Source organism: Anabas testudineus, chromosome 13 (genome assembly GCF_900324465.2).
Source record: "Anabas testudineus chromosome 13, fAnaTes1.2, whole genome shotgun sequence".
Classification (NCBI taxonomy): Eukaryota; Metazoa; Chordata; class Actinopteri; order Anabantiformes; family Anabantidae; genus Anabas; species Anabas testudineus.
The window spans coordinates 4,252,074-4,267,021 of record NC_046622.1 but is presented as its reverse complement, the minus strand read 5'-3'; the positions used below and the strand labels follow the sequence as shown (position 1 = coordinate 4,267,021).

At 37.4% G+C, this 14,948-nt stretch overlaps 1 protein-coding gene across 1 annotated transcript in view; it reads left to right on the top strand.

Moving 5' to 3' along the window:
- The window catches only part of LOC113170691, a 47,786-nt gene extending 33,932 nt beyond the window's left edge, over nucleotides 1-13,854 (top strand). The window contains exon 5 of the mRNA XM_026372891.1: nucleotides 11,392-13,854. Coding sequence (XP_026228676.1) covers nucleotides 11,392-11,631 — 240 coding nt within the window. The 3' untranslated portion in view covers nucleotides 11,632-13,854. The remainder of the gene's footprint in view (nucleotides 1-11,391) is intronic.
- The last annotated feature ends 1,094 nt before the right edge of the window (nucleotides 13,855-14,948 follow it).

Sequence of the window (14,948 nt, the reverse complement as noted above, 5' to 3'; positions counted from 1 at the left end):
CCCGAGAAGCACATCTGCATTTTGTGATTTGTTGACAATGAGAAAAAACATACAGTAGACTATTAACGCTGTATTTTCAGGTTTATTGCTTCTCAGACGAAGTCTGTTTGGGTTTTCCTACTGACTCAATATTTTGTTACAGTGTGTAGTGGCTTTGTCTGAACTGGCTTGTTGCTGTTATGTGTTTAGTTAAAGTTACTTGTGTTTAATGTGACACTGACGCACAGAGCTGCAGCTAAACGTCCTCTGAAACATCAGCCAAAATATAAAACTCTCTAAGTCTAAATTGTGCTTTACTAATGATGTTGCTCTGTGGTTTATTTATTGACCTGTCGAAGAAGCTTCTTAAAACTTACTGCTTAGCATTTATGGTGTTTTTTAAGTGACTCATATTTTCTCAACTAACTCGCAGGGATAACTCGGTGCTATCACTCTTTTTCCCCTGGATGAGTTCAACTTGATTTTCTCTGTAGTTTTTCAAGGATATTAAATTATCATCTTCAATTGTATGCTCAAAGGAACCGGATGTTTAATTCTGATAATCCTTGGACACCAAGGGTAGATTTTACTTAGATTTATTTCTTATCTCTAATAACATTCCACTTAAATTGAAGTTTAGGGCTGCTCTTAAGATGAATAGGGTATCACTGAGGTTTTAAAAACACTATTTGTGAGAGACATGCATTGACTGCTGAGCATTGAGTGTTACTAATGATGATTCTCTAGGGGCAAAACACTATCTCCCAATTTTGAATGCAGTGTGGCTGTAATTTTCCCCCTGATTGCACTGTGGTCATGACAAATATTCCAGATATTTAAATATCCAGCGAGTGCAGAGTGTGAGTGGTGGGGAAATATGCACTGATGCACAGTAGATTTAAATGATTAACGTGAAATGCTGTAAAAGCTTCAGTCATTTGAATGGAGGGGGGGTGGGGGTGGACCAGGTATCATCCCATTGCATTTGCTCCCCATCACCATCCATTGTAAGGTGCCTTTTTGGCAGCTACAGGATAGCTGGCATCGCTGCCTTGCATTTACTTTGCCATAACTCCCTCTCCTTTTGCACCATTGATTTCATTACCAGGCATACTAAAAGAACAGGCTCTACAATTGGATCCAATCAGTAATTTTCTCGTGCAGTCATTTTTTCTCAGAAAAAGAAAATTTCATGTATCGTGCACATGCAGAATTATACTGGATTTGTGAGTTTTTTGCTGGCGAAACGTGAGATTTGTCCATTAACTTTTGATTCCTGTCATCACTCGCCTGTAATTCTAGTTTGTTGGTAATACGAACCTACAAATATTGCCAGGTTCCCATTTGTTCTCCACTGAAAGAACCGCTTTGTTTTGGTTTATTCCACTGTTTACACTCATCTTTGCTCAGTTTACCCAAAACTGAACAAATAATTTGTCAGTTCTGTGACTAAATTACAAGTGTTCATCATCACTAAGGAGAAAAAGGACAAAGAAAAAACAACACCTCATTTTCTTTACTCTTATCACGCTCCCTTGTTGCCTGTTTTCTAGCATCTTTCAAGCCTATGTTAACATTTCAGCTTTGCTTTTGACACATTCAGAATCTATAGTTTTTCCCCGTACATGTTCTCGTCTTTTCACCCAGTGTCTGAATTCATCTTTTTGTAAACTACTATTGACTCTGTCCCTTTGAGTCTCTGTTATGAGCAGAACATGACAGCTTTAAAAGTATTTCTGGAATTGGATAAACAGTGCAGAAAGCTGTCATTGTCATTTATTGATACCCCATTAAGGTCATTTACTCTATCATGCACTTGTCCAATTGCTCATTGAGTCAATCGTTCGATTAATCACTATACTTGTGTTTGTGCACAGCGGTCATAGCTGGTTGAATCAAGGTCTTTGTCTGCGCTTACGTGCACGCTGGTATTCCAGCATTCAAGCCGTCACCCCAGCAGCTCCACAAATGTGACTGCAGCTTGTGTAAATACCTCCATGTGTTGTGCTGCGGTAACGGACATAATCAGTGAATTCTCACAGTGCAGCAAGACACATAAATTACTGTCCACATGATTTGAGTTTTTTTGAAAGATTGTGTGGACGTGCATTCACCATAATCCAAGCATTAAAGTTGGAACACATGCCCAGTGTGTGTTTAGTTACAGTGATTGTGTTTGTTTAAATCCAGTTGTCATGCCCATCGACTTTGAGCTTTCCACAGTTTCTGAGGAATGCACACATCAGCAGAATCATAAAAACAAATCTGAAATATTCATTGTTGCTGTATAAAAACGTATTTGTTACACATGCAACACTTAAAGTGGATTTGATTTATCAAAATAAGAGATCAAGGTCATTCAGTGCATGCAACCAAACTCAGAGTCCTTCTCCATCTCTAACTTTTTATTTATGGTCTTATATTAATTTCTGTCTGTTTGTTATGATTTTCTGTGAAGCATCTCCATCTTTTTGTCGGCTTGTCACATTCAATCTTAATCTGACATTTAATTTTTATGTTCCATGCCTGTACATTTGTCTTTGCCTTCCTCTCCAACACTGCTACTCACAAACTCTAAATGTCCCCATGTCCATCAGGTCTTTACTCAGTAGTTCTTCTCATCTGTCGCTGTCGATCTCTCTCTCTCTCTCTCTGTCAGTCTATCTATCTTACTCACTCTCTCGTATTTTTGGCTGCCTCACTCCTCACACACCTTTCACCTCTCTTGTCTCCAGAACTCTGGCCACAAGGACTGTGATGTCCAGTATGCGGAGCTGGATACTGCAGCTTTGGCCTCCTCTCCCAGCCCACGAAGCTCTGCTCACACTGGCCCTGGGGATCTTGTCGAGTATGCAACCATCCAGCCTAGCTCACACTAGCGCATGCCATTATAGGCCTTTCCCCTCAGACTTTGGCCTCAAGGTACACAGACTGATGCACTCCTTCCCTTCATTCACCCCCCTTTCACATGCACTGACCTCCCTTTATATGCTCCACATGGTTCCCTTGTCTACCTTCTCTTTAGTCTTGGCCGTCTTTTGATTTCCCCCTCGCTGAAAGTTTGACTGAGGCAGAGAAATTTCAAGGCTATTATTTCTACACAATATAACACTCATGGCACAGGTGTGCAGTTCTTTGGCGCAACGGAAAAACATTGCTAAGAGAGATCATAGGATCAGCCATAAGTGTTCTGTTATTGTCAGAAAACGGTGTAACTTCAAGTCAAACAAAAATAATAATTTAGATGTTTTATAACCCTTCAACCTTCTCTTGTGTGTCAGTCTTATGCATGAATCCTCCTCGTAGAGAAATAATCTATGTATGCTGTTTGCCATTTAAACATTTAACATTCCCTACTAATGTCAGTAATAAGGAACAATTAACTGCATGAGTTTAGTGCACGAATATCTCAGAGAAATAACTGATCGCTATCTGTGTATTTGCAAATAAGATTTTAAAACATGTGCTTTAGGGTGTTTCTAAGACCCTGTTTGCCTTAAAAGTATCAGGGTAAAATACTGAAGATATCTAATATGAAATATTTTTTTCTAAACAGTCACAAACAAGAAAAATGTGTTTCTCAAGTGATTATGCTACGCTTGACAACCGTGATTGGTAGCAGGGCAAAACATGCTCTCATCTACAAGATGCTGCTCTGATATCTCATCTAAATCCCGCAGGAGAGAGTGGAGAGAAATCCTTCCATCACACACAAATACAGTCCTCTGCACCACTTGAAATCTTCATTATACTTATACAGCAAAGTGGGATATAAGGGGCTGCAAATCACCATGTTGTTAGACTGGTTAAACTGGTTTCTATGGCAATTCCTCAGGCAGATAATTCTCCAGGCGATAGAGGAGGCTTCCTGGAGGCAGTTGTTGACACATGCTACTGTGGACTTCAAAGCAGAAATTCTCTTTTCACTTAAAGGCAGTTTTAAACATAAAATACTTAAGACACATGAAGATCTTAAAAATCAAATCTTTAATTGGAATTAGTTGTTTGTGTTTCTGAAGATCACACTGAGAACAGTGTCAGAATGAGGAGAACACACAATTACTCTCACTATCACACTTTGGGTCTTGCATGTGGTTGGGTTTAGGCAAAAAAGCATTTTAATTAAGATTTGCAGTGTTATACCTAATAAAATTTCATGCAATAGCTATGTGCTGTTATATGATTGTTGTATGATTTAATCAGACCAAATTTACAGCACAACTTTAGCGGATATGTGAAAGAAAGCTAATGAAAGAATACCCATAGGGAAACATAATTTATTTCAGTTTAAGGTCTAAAATCTTTATTAGACTATCTTACGCTATCTTCATTCTTCTTGAAACAAGGGTAAAATAGAACATTATCTTTTGTGGAGCGAAAAAAAGCCTTATTTGAACATATTGTCACATTTTTCAATCACTGGAACAGGTAAAACTGAATTAGAACAAGAGATATTATCTCCATTTATTGGCAGTTTTCAACTCTTTCTAAGAATGGGAAACATTTTGTCTATTAGGTATGCAAAGCATAACTGTATCCAATATGGTGGATAGCTAAATCTACATTTGTAGATATGATAGAAAAATATTTCCTCGTGATTTGGATGTTATGCAGTCTTTTTCTCCCAATTGTGGGCACAAGGATTTTTTTGATAGTTGCCATCTGATCTAAAAACATGTTCAATCATTTTCAGAGACAGAGCAATATAATGAATATTGATTCCAAATGAAGGTGTCCAGTCAGCAGCTCTGTAATTGATGACACACTGTAGCAGCAAAACAGTTTAAACAAGGAAGTCCTCCAGGGAATTGCCTGTTGACATTCCCAGTTTGTAATAAGATATTACGCCTCGTCTTGACGGGCTCCAGTCATGAGGTGACACCATTCAATAAAGGCTTTATTTGCTGAGCCAACATCTGAATCGACAGTTCGTACCCAGAGTGACACAATCCTCACTTTATTCTTTGAGAACAGTACAGACTTTTAAGTTCACCTTTAGTCAGCGACTTCAAAGTAATCAGTGAAATAAATCAGCCAACTGTTAATCACAGCCTGATTGTATTTTTCCAGCATTCATTTGCTTTGACAGAGTTATTACATTATCAGATACAAAAACGTATTTAAGTCATACTTCTCCAAGGTTCTGCTATCTGCACAGCATAGTGCTCACAAAGACTTCAAGGTGAGTCAGATTTCATTTAGATTAACCCTCACTTTAAAATATATGCATTTAAGAATGCTCCTCTTCTGCTTCACATTTCTACAAAGCTGGGAAGAAATGTCAACACATTTATTTCAGTCAGAGGAAAGTTGTCATCTGACCTGAGTCACTTCACCTCCAGGATCCTTAAAACCACTCGACTACTACTAGTATTGTTGTGTAAACAATACAATTACTTCTTCATATCACAAAGAGAAAAGCAGCTGTAGCTTTCTGATGCATGTTGTTTGAATATTTATTGAATTCTTCTTTGTCAATGTAGTGAAACATGTTTTGTTTCATTCCATTTTCAGTTGTATTCATATCCTTTACAGTTTTATTTATGTTGTGGAAACAGATGTGACAAAAGATTATTCTATGCATTAGAATGGAAATAAATAGAAATAAATTCATAATAAACTACTAATGAAAGAAAAATACACAAGTGGCAGCAGAGGGGGAGGGATGTAGTTGGAAACTACATTAAGGTCTATCCAGTGGAGGCTGAGTTAATCGTGTGTTACCTGCTAAGACGAGGAGGCAGATAGGTTTGTTTGATTGATGACCAAAGTGGGGCATTGTTTGGTTTGTTTACATGGTGGCTCAGGCAGCATGTTACAGCATAGCGTACAGGGGTGATCCATCCTGGTCCTCGAGGGCTGCTGTTGTTTTCCAACCATCCCTGCACTTACACCTTCATTAGCTGATCACACCTGATCCAGGTAATCAGCAGTCAGTAGGATAGGGATTGTTGGAAAACAACGTGGACAGTGTCCCTTGAGGACCAGGATTGCCCGCCCCTGGAAGAAGCACGCTAATTAGCTTAACAGGATAGTTATGTAAGAGGAGGTTTTGCCAATGTGCTAGCTGCAACAGGCAAATCTATTGCTTGGTAGGATGAGCAGCATGCTGGAGTGAGCTAGTTGTAGTCAGTTAGCACTGGTGGCTGTTGATATTGTGGTTACGGATGATAGTGCTGAGTGTGGGCCTGCAGGTAAAGAAGGGAGTGGTTCTTTGGTGCCTCGTGGGCTGGACTCAGAAAAACACCAGAGAGAATGACAGGTCGAAACCACAAATCAAAATGAATACTGGGCTTTCACAGCAAAACTCATTCTGCTGGTACAAGCTTTGGAAATGTGCTGGATTGATGAGTCCATTTAATAATGAATATGTTTAGATGTTTCCTCATAACCCAGTCACTCAGAAACACTGGAGTCAATCAAACCAATCTGGTTAATAAATCTATTACCTGTTCACCTAAATCCATGTTTTAGAAACACGGGATTGTTGGAGCTCGCTGATGCCATGCACAGAGGTTTTGTAAACAAAGAATGGGAATTTTTTTATATACTAAATATTTAAAAATATATTCAGAAAAAAACTCTTTGGTAAAACTGCGCTGCTGTTAAAAAATCCAAGGTGAAATCTCATCAGAATAAAAAGCAGCACAAAGGTGCAGGGGGTAATGTTCATCTGGACAAAACATTATTTCAAACACAAAACTCCTGTTGGCTTAAACCATAAAGTAGATTGCTGCCCAGTGGAATGACATAATGACTGTTACGTTATCACTCAGAGGGATTGACAGAGGGAAACTTTCCCCACAGGACAGGCTGAAAGGGGAAAGTCAGGTTTTTGCTCCAGCTGTGACCCACACCCTTCCAGAGTCATCAGATGTTGCATTTCTTTCTTTCTAGTGTGAAACAACAGACGTAACACTTCTCAAAATCAATTTCTGTTTTCATTTTCAGATTTCTAGTCATTTCAGTGTTTGAACCAGATGTCTGCTATGTTTCAGTGTGTCACAGGGGCCTTTGGTGATGGGGTTAAGGTTTGTCTGAACTGAGGGCTCGCTTCCTAACCTTAATTTTCTCTTCCTGTTGGCAGAGATTATTTCAATTGCTGGCAATAATTTACACATAAAGGGTAAAACCAGAGGGAACAGCCTCTTCTCTCTTTGTCTCCTCTGATTTTGTGATTTAGATTGAGAAGATGTGCATAATTTTACATGAAACACTGGCCTAGCATTGCTTTAATTATTACTCTCCACCTTATCATCTCCTCTTTTCCATTAATGACCTTCTTTGCATTTCCTTTTAAAAGTTAGTATATATTCCAATAGCCCATTATCCAAAATCATCAAAGTCCTTGGCCCACTGCCTCGAGTTTGATGTTGAAACTCTGGAAATACTTAGAAAAAGAAAAAGACACATTCAGCTTGACTTCTGCTGAGGATCAGCCTAAGGTGAAAAAAGACTACAGATATAAAAAATGTATTCATAAACTGAACTTATACTCTAGGTCAAACTCCAGCAGTTGCCTACAGCAGCAATTGATCTACAAGATAGAGGCATCAGACTGATAATATTAAAGTACATTTTTGTCAGTGTAAGAAGACAAAATAATGCAAATAAAAACAGGCTAAACTTTTAGGAAATGTTTTTTTTAAATTTCTAACATTACATATTTAAGCACCCATCACCACCACCACCACCACCACCCAGACGAGTTGACTGCTTGAATAAGTGTAAACCTGCCTTACAGCAGCTATAGTTGTACAAATCTTTGTAGCTCCAACTGCACTGTGGTGCCTCCTGGAAACGTATTTGACTCTATCCTGTTTTCTGATGCAAGGGACACTTTTGATAACCTTAAATCACCCTTTGCCTGCCCATTTCATCCTCATCAGTTTGATACCTCCACAGTAGGTACTCACCTTCATTTAATAAATGAGGAGACTGGAGGTTTTGTGTTACCTGATGAACTGATATAATTTGTTTTTCTGTCAAATGAAAATTATACACTGTATATCCAAAATCCAAAAAAACAAGAAGGCTTATATAACCTTCAGCACATTTTTTAAAAGTCTAATTTGCTTTTTTTTTTACTGAGAGTTTAATAAGATAAGAAGATCCACATTGTTTTTTTTACCAGTATATAGTAATTATGCACTGCAGCTGGAATTAGCTTAACTTAGCATAAAGACTGGAAACAAAGCTGGCTTGCTCTGTCCTAAAGAAACAAAATACCCCTAATAGCACCTTAAACTTACTGTTTCTCATGTGTTTCATTCATACAAACACAGGTTTTTAAACAACTGGTTGTGTTTTATGGAGAGTTGTGTGATGATGCTATATTTCTTGAGAGAGAACAGCTGAACCAAAGCAGCGAGACTGATAAATAATCACATGTAAAACTTAATATGTCACTATTTTACTGACACTGTGGTGTCACAGAGAACAGTGTGGAAGATGCATTTTTCCTGTGAAAGTGTGGAACTGTTGATTTAAACAAGTCTGTAAACCTACAGATTTGTGTTTTTCTCTGGCCGGGGGTGCTTTATTTGAAGAGAGTTGACTGTACATTTCTGCAAAGTGACACTATATCCCTATAGATAGAGTCAGACTTGTATCTGCAATAGTTTTCGAAAGTTTTAGTTCTGAATTGCCAAATGTCTTGAGGAGAACCTCTTCAAACTGCTGGCTTTAATTTAGCTTGAGCTCACCAAGGTCTTCTCAGCACACAACGAAATGTATAACTTGACAAAGTAGAAAGTTTTCCTCAGCAGTGTGAGCGGTCCTTGATACTGACCTGAAACAAATAAGCTTTTCAGACGCTTCTGTCAGCGTCTCCAGCATGTGTGTCAGGAAGAGTTTACTTGCATGTCTTCAGCTGCGAAAACAGAAATTCACCTTCACACAAGATCACCACTCACCCTTTTGTCTTGCTGTGCGTATTTTCCATTCATCCCTCACAATGTAGTTTTAAATTAAAATCTCTTCTTTTAGCTATTGTTTCATTAGTTTTTATCACTCGAAGTACATATTGTTAAAATCCCCTTTTCCCTTGCCAATTAATTTCAAAGAAGACAGGATTGTGCTTGAGTCGTTATAATCTGAATTCTATTTTTAACATAAAATACACACATTTTGGGATTTTCATGAGATGGCCTGCTTATTTAAAATCCTTCGTTATATTCCCAATGTTTTGCCCATAAAATATATTCTGTTATTTGTGCTGTGGCATTTTTATTGTGTATTGTCAATGTTCAAAAATTGATATTGTGTTTAACAAGCACAAACACTTGTAGTCAGATTTAAGTCTGTTTGTGGTTTTGTTGCCCCACCACAACATTTTCAGAGTTGGGATCGTCGTTTTCGTAGATGTAGAGATGCTTGAGGAATATTCGTAAGTTCCATTTTCACTCTCATCCTCTTTTTTTCTGCATGTCTATTACTCATCACTGTTATTTCATAATCATGTTTCATTTACTTTAAAAGCATTGAACACGTTCACATAATTTATTAAGATAAAATGTTTAATTTAGAGCTGCTTAGGGTGCTACAGGCAACACATGCGGTTCTCATGTCCTTTCCCACTCATGTTAGCATGAATTAAGTGCTGCAATGTATGAACAAACACTACTGTTTCTTATTCCAGTCAAATTCTCTTGTGTCCCTCTTAGACTTTAATGTGAAAACTGAAAACAGTCGGCTGTGGCCTACCTCCAGTAGGGGTCCTTAGGCAAGACCTCCTTACGCTTACCCTGCCTACCCTTGTACCTTGTATCTCAATTGTAAGTCGCTTTAGATAAAAGCGTCTGCCAAATGAGGTAATGTAATGAAATGAAATGTAAATCCTTTTTAACGCAACAAATTAAATCAACATATTAAGTTTTAGGGCTCAGGCCATTCTATTTATGTCGGTGCTGGTGCTCCATGACCTTACACTGGCACTAAGGTAATTTATTTGTGCATTTTGAGGTAATTTCACGGCCTGCTATGGTGCAATTTAATATTCTAAAAAAAGGGGGAATTCTAGTGTGAGATGGACTGTCAGCTACTCAGGACATGTGTACGTGCAAAATGTTATTCATATTCATTCAGTAAAGTAACTCACTTACTTTACCAGATTTCTAGTCTCGAAACACAACTCCATGAAAAATCTTAAGCTTTTATGAACCTTAATGTACTTCTAAAAATGCATAATATTAAAAAAAACATGATGTGACACACATCAGAAGAAAGGCTGCAGTTGTTTTGTTAAATCTGATGGCAGAAAGAAAGAAAACAAGTTCATCTCAGGAGTTTAGTCTGCTGTTAAACCTTTTCACAGACGTCTGTTTGGATATTAATGTTCAGTCATGTAAATATAATAATTACAAGGAGGCATTGCTTTATGTACTGATATAAATATCACATCTACTCAGCCCGTGAAAAGAGCTGGATAATGTCTTATATGTTTAGGGTTCTTAGAATTCACTAAAGATCAATACTGTGAACTTGGCACATGGTGTTTTGAAAGATGTGGGTATTTATTGATCAAAGAATGTCAAATGAAAGATGCTATTGCTCTTTGAAACTGTAGGATCCAGTGTTTTTTGGTGCTCAATCCATACTGGATACTAAATATAGATATACAAGAAGTCAGGTTGTCTCGGCATCTGCTCCAACGATCTTAAACGTTCCCTTTCAAATTTTGTCTCCTGTCAGTCCAACTGTATTAACTGTAAATGCTAAATCTCTGGAGTACCTCTTTAGGAACACACTGTTATGACATTTGGCATCGTTGTGGTCATGTAAACGTTGTTTTGTTGTTGATGATAAAGTTAATAGTAACATGCAGAAAACAGATCGATTCATGTTAACTGCACCCAAAACACCTCTACTGTTCTGTCCATATTCAACCACATTAACAATACTGGTAATTGTAATGCCACATCTGGTGCTGTAATGAATAGACTGTTCTAACAAGTTCCCTGTAACATAACAGTATCGATGTGTTAGGGTGAATAGAGTTTTAATGACACGGATAGGTAAAATAAATATTATCTTAAAACAAAACTCTGTACATAAAAAAGCACGATTACAGTAAAAACGACTTAATCCAACTCTTTTGGCAGCTTGGTTGCTCAGCGTAGAGGGAGCTATGCATGAATATTTATTAAAAGTCTGGTTAAATTTGAGTTTGTGTACTGTTTATCATTAGGGAAACATTGGTGAAGTGTGACATTGCCAAATACTATTTATAATGTCTGCTCAGTAAACCACTTAGTTAACCTCGCCTTCACATAGATTTCTCTGCTGTGTACTGTAATGTACTGATGTGTTGACACTTCATTTCAGGTTGAGTCATCCTTCCTGGGATAAAAGAAACCCTGTGACCCTGCAGTATTGTCTTAGTTCTTCATCTCTTATGTTTTCTCCTCGCAGGACTCTGGGAGGCGTCCAGAAGAGTTGTTGAACCCGGCTGAATACGTGAGCTACCAGCGCATCTGCAACATGGAACACTTCCCTGAGTCTCAGCCCGCTCCGGCCTACCCTCCTGTCACTTTCTTACCTCAGCACCCTTACGCGCAGCAACCGTCCAACGAGCCCATGTACTCCAACACAGGCTTCCCAGCCCCCGGCCCGCGAGCTCCATTCACGTTCCCCAAGGAGCAATCCGTGTGACATGCTACATAGCTCTGCAAGAGGCAACATGATAGTGCCACAATCATTTCAAGGAAAAACAAAACTCTGCTCAACAGATCTGCATCCGTCCCCACCTCGCTTCTGTTTATTCTATAAGCTTAAAACGCGTGTCGGCTTCCCTCAGCCATGATAAAAGTCTCTGTAACTTGTGGTCCTCGGTCCCCCGTGTCTTGTGCACTGCTTGTCCCACTGAGCCTGTTTGTAGGACCTCGCTCACCTTGTGATGTTAGCGTAGCCGACACCAACTACCCTCTTCTACTTCTCCCCCCTTCACTCCTCACATGTGCCCACTGACCCTCTTTGTTTTTGATTGCTTCCTGACCTTTGAACATTTAGCTTTTTTGCCAACCATTTAAACTGTGTACAGAATATGCAGAATATTGTATCACTCGAGATGTTGTTTTCCTTTTTTTTATTATTATTTTTACATTTCCCACAGTAGTAGTGACCTTTTATATCAGCTTCTTTTGTTTGTTTTCCGTTTGTCTGTCAATCTTATGCTTGCTTCTTTGAAAGTAGTGTACTATACCGTATGTGTGATTGGGTGTGTTCTGGTGAAAAAATAGAAAAGGAAAAAAAAAAAACAAATGCCATTTGATTTGTAAAGCTAATTATCAATCTATAATGACATGGACTACCCCTTTAATGACAGCTAATGACAGGGTTGTTATGTGAAGATGTGAATTGGCAGTCTCTCAACTGAATCCTTCATTACTTTTCATAATAGCTTTGCTGTTATGGAGTTTGACTGGATATTTCGGACTATTAGCGAATGTTATCCTCATTAGCTACGAAGAAAAACAAAGGGCTTGAGATCCAACTGCATCTACTTTCTTCTATTTCTCCATGTATAACTATTATTTGTACTATTATTACTATCTACCAGACCAGTAGTTGCCAAAGACATATAGTTTCATAAAATGGTTTGTCCATTTTGCTTCATGCCAGCGTTTACATTGAAACCACATTGTTTGACTGGAAACAAACATAGTTGATTGGCAATGTGCTTGCTACTCTCTCCAAGTTTACATTTTCGCTTGTCATATGCTGTATTTTCCATATCTGTATGTTATAATTTGAGTTCCTCACACAAGTTGATTTGGGGTTTATTGCACTGTGGGTGCTTTAAGTTTTTGCAGAGTTATCAACTAACAGGCACTGTTCTTTATGCGGGTGCACTAGGTGAAGACAATCACATACTTGGGTTGTTCTGGGTAAAAAATATGATTTTTAAGTTGCTCTACTGATATTGTACCTACAGGCAAAGACTTTTTCAAGGACAGCCCACACATTTAACATATTTAAATATGTTTCTTTTTTATTTATTTGTACTAATATAGCCTAAAGAGTTTCAAATCAGTCTAAGAAACAATGAAGAGAAAAGCTTGCTACTGTATTTTTTTAGAGAATGATTAGTTATATACGATGGCACTCCACTTATTTTCAGAGTCCATTTTACACTGTGACTGTTAATTTCAGACCATACATAAGCTAATGTGCTTGACGAGCCAATTTCAGGATACTGCCTCCCACACACAAGCCCTCTAGACACAACAAATTTGCATAAACTGAAAGTTCACATTTTTTGCCATGTCAGATGTATGATTGGAAAAAAAATAGAGAAAAGAAAATACTTGTGTTTGTGCTCAATGTGAAAAAAAATCCTTGAGGTGTTGAAGGTAATTTAGTGTTTACTCTTATTGGTGATGGTTAATGGGATAGAGTAAAACTTGTGAGACTTTCTCCTGTGCTCACCTTGTTGTCTTGCAATGGCTCGATATGTGTGCTAGCATTTAGTTTAAGCAGTGGTCTCATGGTTTGAACCACTGAAAGAGTTGATATTACTGTACATGCTATGTGAAAAAAACACTGACACTACTTTGTCTTTTTGTGACACATTTACTATTCAGAAAATCCTTCCTTTTATTATTATTATTAAGTGTTTCCTACAAAATATGCTAAAATTGGCTTTTATGTATTTACTTTCACTGTTAAATCCTTAAGTTTTCAGTCACATTGAAGTATTTCAAATGTCCTGAAGATAACTGCCATATTTGTTGAAACCTTCAACCTTGTTATTTTGTGTTTTGTAAAACTCTAATGTTTAGTTTTTATTTTTTCTAACATAAACATATATATATATAAATATAGATCTACAGCACATTTCGTTTGACAACAATTGTACATTTGTGCAAGGGTAATACCTGGATAAATATTAGAATTGTGAGCTCTTGTTGTTGCCCAGGCTGAAATAATAAAAGGATGTTTTTTTTGTTTTGTTTTGTTTTTTTTTGTTTTTCTTTTCTTTATTTAATTTTTTTGTATTAGACGTTATGTTTGTTGTAAATATTAATGTATCTGATGTGTGGAAAAAAAAAGTCAAGCAGTTCAACATTAAACTTCACAAACTATGCATGTTATAGTTTGTATTTCTTTGTCATTCATTTTATGATAAACTTTGTTGCTGCAGTAAGTGATTACATTTTTGGCCACTTGGGGTTAAGAGTTTTTAACCACAAAAGGCTAAAAACATATAACATAACCCATTTAAGGTTAAATGTACCGTAACATATCAGCTGATCAAATTAACGGTGAAAGCTAACATGGATAATGCTGAATTGTAATGTTTTGATTCAATCTTACTTTGACTAGTGCAGCTTTAAAGATATTTACAGTAGTTAAATAAAGTGTCTCTAAAACGTAATTGTTATTTGTTGTTAAAACTTTGTAGAAAACTATGCACTTGCTAAACAGTTAGCCACATAACATCCACTGTATTATAACATTATCTCTCTGTTAGCTTTAGTTTGCTAATTAGTGTCACATCAGTATTATATCAAAATATCCACTGAGACAGTTTTAAATGGTTTTTCACTAGCAAACAGTTGCTAATTTACACCTCCAGCAACTAGATTTGAAGTCGTGCCTCCTCTTCATCTACTTCCTGAGAAAACGTCTGGCTGTTCAGCTGCTAGATGATGCACCAGCTAATTTTGTGTCACTGTTGTTTGATGCTGGGCAAATACATGTTACATACAATGTATTGTGGAAATTAATTGAAAATAAAACTGGAAAAGGAACATTGTGAAATGTGCACATGACGCCATTCACTAATGTCCCATTACACTAAAGCACAAATCAGCTATGTCATCAGGCATATGCACTTTTTTTTTACTATTTTGCTTGGTGGGGGCTAATTAATCATGCATCCTCACAGAAAATAAGTTCCCACTGACAATAGCACAGTATCAGTCTAATCCTACTCTTATCCATCCTATTTGAGGTAATTACTCTTA